This window comes from Clinocottus analis, unplaced genomic scaffold (assembly GCF_023055335.1).
Source record: "Clinocottus analis isolate CAN_PGR_092001 unplaced genomic scaffold, fCliAna1.0.p SCAF_11, whole genome shotgun sequence".
Classification (NCBI taxonomy): domain Eukaryota; kingdom Metazoa; phylum Chordata; class Actinopteri; order Perciformes; family Cottidae; genus Clinocottus; species Clinocottus analis.
This window is the reverse complement of record NW_027175832.1, coordinates 18,165,452-18,173,507: the sequence shown is the minus strand read 5'-3', so window position 1 is coordinate 18,173,507 and position 8,056 is coordinate 18,165,452. Positions and strand designations below refer to the sequence as shown.

The 8,056-nt window shown below is 43.2% G+C and overlaps 2 protein-coding genes across 2 annotated transcripts; one reads left to right on the top strand and one right to left on the bottom strand.

The window, feature by feature from the left end:
• Positions 1-1,030: 1,030 nt before the first annotated feature.
• Positions 1,031-5,395, top strand: wrnip1 (WRN helicase interacting protein 1). The gene is made up of 7 exons (XM_068571079.1): positions 1,031-2,175; positions 2,427-2,621; positions 3,275-3,513; positions 3,692-3,912; positions 4,094-4,249; positions 4,631-4,710; positions 4,958-5,395. The coding sequence occupies exons 1-7, from the start codon at positions 1,549-1,551 to the stop codon at positions 5,231-5,233; spliced, it is 1,794 nt and encodes a 597-aa protein (XP_068427180.1). The 5' UTR covers positions 1,031-1,548; the 3' UTR covers positions 5,234-5,395.
• A 38-nt stretch (positions 5,396-5,433) lies between these two features.
• LOC137782015 (chymotrypsin-like elastase family member 3B) lies at positions 5,434-7,847 on the bottom strand. Its single transcript, XM_068571080.1, has 7 exons — positions 7,808-7,847; positions 7,556-7,727; positions 7,076-7,201; positions 6,545-6,681; positions 5,807-5,949; positions 5,558-5,710; positions 5,434-5,451 (listed from the first exon to the last, which is right to left on the bottom strand). The coding sequence occupies exons 1-7, from the start codon at positions 7,845-7,847 to the stop codon at positions 5,434-5,436; spliced, it is 789 nt and encodes a 262-aa protein (XP_068427181.1).
• Between the last annotated feature and the right edge of the window lie 209 nt (positions 7,848-8,056).

Below are 8,056 nucleotides of genomic sequence, written 5' to 3'. Positions count from 1 at the left end.
ACTTAATATTACATTTTGAGAGCAGATATATTCCTCGAGAAACTATTTAAAGTTGAGACCAACATAATTAACCTCACATTAACGTGAACTAACTGGGCTTTGATAGCCAGCTAGCTATCAAGGACCTTTGATTGACTGCAAGAAGCAACCAACCAACTGAACTGGTAAATAAATAAATAATTTATAGTCAAGGTATTCGTAGATACCCTGGAGGGAAATCCCTCGTAACACGTGGACTTTCGTCCACACACACGTGGAACTGTGTCGCCAGAGTCTTTTAAAAACAAAAAAAAATTAAAAGTTGTATCTATTTTATAATGTAAATGTTTTTCACAAATACACTAGATGTATTATAATATGTTTTCCCTATTAGCGCATGTTCTCATTTAGCAGCTCCTGTCTGCTGTCTGTACTCCTGCGGCCTTGCTTTCTGTAGCTAGCTAGCTTGACTCGCGCTCCTTTTGCTCTTTGACCAATCACATCTCACCTCTGTCTTCTCTCTCTCTCCACCGGTTAAACGCGGTGATGCCTGCTAGCTGAAAATACCCTGCACCACACCCTCCGGTACTTTAGGTGGCGCTGTAGGTACATTTAGTCAAGTTGGTTGTGCTATTTGAAGTTATAAAAGAAGAACGCTTTAAATAGAAGTAGAAGAAGAGAGAATCTGTAGCTGGAGTAAGCTTTAGTAAAAGAGGAAATGTCCGACTCAATGTAAACATACTCCATTACAATGAAAGTCCTGCAAAATCCCAAACGTTTTATCCTCAAAATCTACTTACTGTAGCAAGAGTAAAAGTACTCTTTATGTAAAAAGGCCCAGATATATTATATTCTTAATTCATCCTTGATGCATTAATTAAGCAGCATTGTACTATTAACAGTAAGTGGTTACTTTACGTATACTAAACATTGCTTTAATCTGCTAAGATACATCCTATTTTATGAAACGATCAAATGTTTTATAAGTAAAATATTAAGTAACTATGGCTGTCAGATTATTAGTAGTGAGGTATAGTTTTTTTTCTTTTGCAGTGTCGTAAAATCTGAATAAACCCCGAGGTGGTTCAGACCATACTCCCACGCTCCATAGGCAAAGTAACAGGAGATCTGCTGCGTTCATGTACTTCAATTTGTCGGGAAAAAACAATCTTCCCTTGACTGCGATTACAACATCTATTAAACTCAAATGTAATTTGTAATGCCAGATTTTTGATTTTTTTTTCTCAAGGGCGAAACAAAAACAAGCCAAATACAGGTTCACTTTAACCTCGCGTTTGTCTGTAAAACACAAGCTGGGGAAGAAAGTGGTCTGATGTCGGACCGCCTCGTGAGTACCTGAATGCACACAGGAAGCGAAGGAATGAGAGGAAGTCGACTATTAACACCTCCGAATAAACTTCACATTTTGCTATTGAAAAGTGTAAAAGCCACATCTGAGCATAAACTTTAGGCAAAACAATTTACCGACTGTTAAAAAAAACAACCCCAAAAAACAAAACGGTGTTTGGTCACGTGATTTATGGGGTCAAAAGTTTCCCGGGAATAAACATGGCGAGCCAGATGGCCTCCGCGCCAGACGCGGTGCAATGTCCCGTGTGTTTAAAAGACTTCTCGTCAGCCACGATCAACGGACACCTCGACGCGTGTCTGCTGAAAGGCGGCACCGACCGCGGTCCGTCGAAAGCAACCGACGAAAGCGAACCTCCTTTGAAGAAATCTCGCATTAGCGCGGAGGCTGAACCACCGACCCCCGATTCCTCTGCGGCTGGTGCGCCGACATCTTTGATGTTTTCTCTGTTTCAGACCAACAACAAGAGCAAAGTTTCAGGTCCAGGTGAACGGAACGGTTTATTTCCGAGTAAGCAACCTGTTGCCACTGCCGTAAACAAGGGGGTTAAACGTAATGTGTCGGGCGAGGCAGGACCAGGAGTCACGGAGGACCTCAAGAGTCAAGCCTCCGGATTTAACGGGCAGTCCTTGAAGGCATCAGGTGAATTATCGCCACTGACACTGATGACGTCAAGCAAGCCTTTGGCGGAGATGCTGAGACCCAACACCCTGGAGGAATACTTTGGTCAAAATAAAGTTGTGGGTCAGCAAACACTCCTCAGGTCTCTGCTGGACTCCCAAGAAATACCGTCTCTGATCCTCTGGGGACCACCGGGTTGTGGAAAGGTATTACATTTTAGGAAAAATATTTCCCCATCATTGGTTAATCTGCAGATTTATTGATTAATCAATTATTTTAGATTCACTTGTAGTTTCGATTGTTACAGCGTGTTGAACGAGACAGTTATTCCTCAGTCAGCTCAGTCAACTGTTTGTTGTCACCGCTGAATGCAACCTATCACTGTAGAGGTTTTTTAATAAAAAGGGTTTTTGCTTGTGTTTTAATCCCATTGCTTTTGTGTTTTGTCATCTTTCAGACCACTCTGGCTCACATAGTCGCCAGCACCAGTAAGAAGAAAGGGACTGCTCGGTTTGTCTCTCTGTCGGCCACCAGCGCGTCCACCAGTGATGTCCGAGAGGTGATCAAGCAGGCGCAGAACGAGCTCCGACTGTGCAAGAGGAAGACCATTATGTTCATCGATGAAATTCACCGCTTCAACAAATCCCAACAGGTGGAGTGTTGAGCCAGAAAGGTGTGCTCTGATCTGTGTTCATCTTGGAAAGCTGCAACTTCAAAATCAACTAATTTGTTTGTCACTTTCAGAAAAAGAGTTTGACATTTTGGGATATGTGCTCACTCACTTTCTTGCTAAGAGTTGGATAAGAAAATCTAAACCACTCTCACGTTAGTCTGAAGCTACAACCAGGAGGTGCTTAGCTTCGCATAAAGACTGGAAGCAAGGGGAAACAGTTAGCCTGGCTCTGTCTTAACAGTCTAAACTGCATTATCAGAGTGTGCTCCCTCAGTTGATGCCCTCTCAAACAATACAAAACCTTTGTTTGATTCTTGGAAAACATCTGTCGAAGAAGCAACAAACACTTTTTTGCTTCTAAAATTGAACGTGTGTGTCGATAATTCATTGTTTTTAATACTTTTTGGAACGTGAATCATGAGTAGCACATATTTCAGTTGTAACATTGTAACAAAACAATCTTTAGATTGTAGTCTTTTGCTACCTGACAGTAAATCTTTGTCAGGTAGTAAAGAGGCTCAGTCAACACTCTTGTTATCTCGTAATTTAAAAGACGGTCATGGCTGTCATTTATTTCCACTCCCATGTTTGTGTTGATCTCTCCCACTCCCTCTTTCAACATGTATCTGTAGGACACCTTTCTTCCTCACGTGGAATGCGGGACGGTGACTCTGATCGGGGCAACCACAGAAAATCCGTCCTTCCAGGTGAACGCTGCGCTGCTGAGCAGGTGCCGGGTGCTGGTTCTGGAGAAGCTCTCAGTGGAGGCGATGGGCTCCATCCTGGACAGAGCCGTGGCCAAACTGGGGATCAGAGTCCTGGAACAAGAACCAGCAAATCCTGAGCAGCAAGACCAATCAGATGGACCCGAGTAATTAACCTGATGTTTCTATAAGTTTGTCCACCTCAATTATATAAATTAGAGTAGAAATCGAGTAGTTTATTGTAGTCATACATGGTGTATACTACATTTTAAAGTATTGTTACTCATACAGTGTATCTGATAAACTGTTTATTTATATAATTTATATATATTATTGTTTTCCTAGGCCAAAGATTTTCATAGAACAAAAGGCTCTGGACACCATCGCCTACTTTTGTGACGGTGACGCGAGAGCAGGACTCAATAGTCTGCAGCTGGCCGTTCAGGCTCAGATGAACTCCACACGGCCCGGCCACTCGGGACACGCCGGTTCTCAGGAAATCGTGGTGAAGGAGGCGCACGTGAAGGAAGGTCTTCAGAGGGCTCATATTCTCTACGATAAAGCTGGTAAGCGCAGATGTACTTAGTTTATTATTATTTTATAGTTGTTGCTAACCAAAGGTAAAAAAAAACATTGTTTGCACACTAAATAATGCTTCCATGAATAAATATTTCATAAGTGACATTTCAAATGCCAAGCACTTTATCGCCTGGATGCGCGTCTGTGTGTGTTTTTTTCACTCAAAAGGTGAAGAGCATTACAACTGTATCTCGGCGTTGCACAAGTCCATGAGGGGCTCCGATGAGAATGCGTCTCTCTACTGGCTGGGCCGCATGCTGGAGGGTGGCGAGGACCCCCTCTACGTGGCTCGCAGGCTGGTCCGCTTCGCCAGCGAGGACGTGGGTACGTGAGAGACCGTTCATCATGCCATCGCTGCATTTATTTGTTTTTTATCAATATGCAGCGTAGTTTATGATGGCTGCAGGGTTTTACAGTCTGGACTCCTCAGCTGTTGGACTTAGAAAATCTTGAATCTCCTCTTTATCTAATATGTTTTTATTCCCAAGTCGTTTGTGGTTTATATCTTCAGATATTGACAGACTGAATGCTCATATAAATGTCCCCTAACCATTATATACACATACACTTTAATACTATAGTATTACAGGATGGAAAATACTCAATAAACTGAAAGGTTTCCAGAGAAATTAGACTGTTTTGAGCCAGAGAATGTATCTTCTTAAAGCAAACCAAAGTCGCTCTCTCGCTCTCTCCCTCTCTCAGGAATGGCAGACCCCGCCGCTCTTCCTCAGGCCGTGTCGGCCTTTCAAGCCTGCCACTTCATCGGGATGCCCGAATGCGAGGTAGGAAGCCAAAGTCCGCTTTAATGTCACTTTCCATTTGTGCAAACACGCAGATGATTGAAAGTACGTTTCTCTCCTGTCCAACATGAAGTGAATTATAATAATTAAGTGCGAAAATTGATGAAAGTCATAGACATTTGTTATATTCATGTGTTCGTGTCATTAATGTACAGTGAGTTTGAAATAATATGCTTTTAAAAGAAAGACGCTCAAAGTATAAGCAGACACCTCCGTCCCTGCTCAACAGGTTATTCTGGCTCAGTGTGCAGTTTATCTGGCTCGAGCGCCGAAGTCTGTGGATATCTACAAGGCCTACTGCAACGTGAAAGCTTGTCTGAGGAACCACAAGGGCCCTCTGCCTCCCGTCCCCCTGCACCTTCGCAACGCCCCCACCGGGCTGATGAAGCAGCTGGGCTACGCCAAGGGCTACAAATACAACCCGGCCTTCAGCGGCCCCGTGGAGCAGCAGTACTTACCTGAAGGCCTGCTGGGAACCGACTTCTTCACCTGGACGCCGTCATGAGACTTCTGTGGTAATGACGGACACGTTTGGCTTACAATGGGTTAAGAAAGACAAAAGCTGCCCAATGAAAAGACCTTAAAGTGATTTTATGTAATGAATGCTTTATTTTTGTAATAAACTGTAAATACTTGAATGAATTAAAAAACAAATATAATATTTAAATGAGGTTTTTCAGTTTATTGTCTGGTCTGGAAGCCTCTTCAGTTTTGGGCCATGGTCTAAAAAAAAAAAAAAATGGAACAAGATTAAGTTTGTACAGTTTAAATATATATAAATATATTTCTAGCACACATACATTCATTATATGGACACGGCTTCCCTCACCTCACTGATCCAGGGGATGAACGTGGCCACTCGGGTGAAGACCGTGGGCTTCTTCGGGGTATTGCAGCCCCGTCCGTCCACGAAACTCGTCACGCCTTCCACGTACCACTTCCCGTCTGCGCCCTCGCAGTTCAGAGGGCCTCCGGAGTCGCCCTGGAAAAGATGGCGATGGCGGCGGCGGGTTATTAAAAGCGACCGAAAGTGGTTATCGTATCGTTTGGGACAAAGCATGCGCTGTCGTTCCCTCACGTGGCACGCTGACTCGCTCGCTCCTCCTGCGCAGACCATCGTGGTCTTGGCTGAGCTGCCCCACCAGTCACTTTGACTGCAGGTGGTGTGATCCACCACGGGAAGCAGGGCCTGCTGCAGCGTAGTCGCCCGAGGACCGCCAGCTACACGGAGAAGATGACACGTTAACCTTTTAAAAAAAACAATCAGACTAAGCGATTGCAGTATAAAACTGTAAATCATAGCTTATTTTATGGTGAAAAAAAAGCCCAGAACTTCTGTATTTGGATGTATTGAACACCATAAGTCATTTCGGAGACATCGCCTAAATGTTCTCTGTACTAAACCCTCTCTAACTTTGTTCTGCTTCACTTTATCAGTCAAGCTTTGCAGAGAATGTTCACATGTTGAATGTTCACATGTTGAATGTTCACATGTTGTGCGATGGTTTGGGTTAGAGTTGGACCTTACAGCTGCATCATTTTAAACAAATAATCATCCTAAAAGTGCTTTTGTCTTCGAGTTGGACCTGAAACCTTTTCTTTTTTGTTCAGAGTGTCATCTTCATTTACTCTAAACCAGTAACATATGAACTGATATTTACACATCTGAACAAAATCTCACAATCTCTGTTTACCTTTTTATCTAATCACAAAAATTATTCAAATGGCCCTAGTGGTTGCAGAGATAAACCCTTTTTAGTTTGGGGATGACATTTTCGAGGAACGGGCCTACACGCAGGTTGGCGGCGGGTCTTACAGGAGAGGCGACCCCAGCCCGTGACATAGCAGCGCTGGTTGTGGGCGAGAGCGGCGCCGTGCGGAGGCAGGCACGCCGGCTGGACTTTGTCATTGAGAACAGCATTTCTCTCCAGTTTAAGCAGCGCGATGTCATTCCTACACAAATAATCAAACATGTCAGTACATTTTTTACTGCTCAGTCTATAAAAGTGTGTTGTTTCAAACATCAAAAAGCTGATTAATTTACAGTCAATACATGTGTTTTTGATGCTATTATAACCAATTATAAGGAACTTTAATAGCTTTTATTAACATTCTTTAGTCTTTTGAGTACTTATGAATGTCTTACAATCTAACAATGAACGTGTTCATGTTGCCACTTACATACATAATAATCTTAATAAGCATCTATAAAGGACGTACAAGGTTTATCACGAGGACCAAGAGTTCCAGAAAACTTGTATTGACTCAGCTGCTGTTCCCCAGACTCTCAGGGTGGTTTCCTCTAGAATAACGCTGGAGTTTTTATGTTGAGAAGCGATGATCTTACCCACAAGACGCGCAGTTGTCGTTCCATTTGGGATGGAGGAACATTTTTTCCACCATAATTAACTGTTCGGGTCCTTCCTCCTCGTTCATGTTGTGCTCGGCCAGAACAACCCTGTACGTGTGGAATCTAGATTGGAAAAAAAAGTCATAGTTCTCGAGGGCTTGTCATGGAAAACCTGGAAAAGTAATGGAATCTTTATAAATGTTTATGCTTTTAATCAAACTGTTGTGTCTCATTCATTTGTGTCATTTAAGGTTTACTGTATGCTTTGAATCCTCATTGTTAGTTTGAATACTACATTTTATCACTTTTTTACTGTTTACACACAGATTTCACGACATGTTTAGTCCTGGAAATTTGGTTTAAAGTCATGCAAATCCATTGGTCAAAATGTGCATGAACCCTGCTTTTATTTGTATTTAAATAACACTGTTTATCATGGATATCAATGGCACAAATACACTTGTTTTGCCCCCTCACGTGATGCAGTGTGCAGCAGTCAAGACCCAGTTAGGAGCGATAAGCGTTCCTCCACAAGTGGGGAAGAACGACTCCAGAGAAACCTGCCATGGCCAGCTGTAGGGTCGGGCCTCTTCCCCGTTTACCACCCGGCTGGTGTCGGGCCGGTAGACGGGTTCACCGCACCCAGACACTGGAAACACACGCAGGGACAGACAAAGTCAGATTGCTACATATTCACATCATGCATTCATGTGTTCAGTGTGAACTCACCAGCTGTAACAACCACCAGGAAGACGAGTACCACTTCCATCTCTCATTCGTTTGCAAACTGTTTTTTTTTTATCATGCAGAGCTATTTATGGGCAGCAGTCCAGACGACACCAGACTCCACCTGGGAGTTTTCCTCGCAATCTCCAGGTGGGTGAACCGTGAAGAATTTAGATAGCAGCTGACAAGTACACTAACGTCCCAATAATTGCAAAGGAATACATACATTGAAAGCTTAGAGCTGCTGGCTCA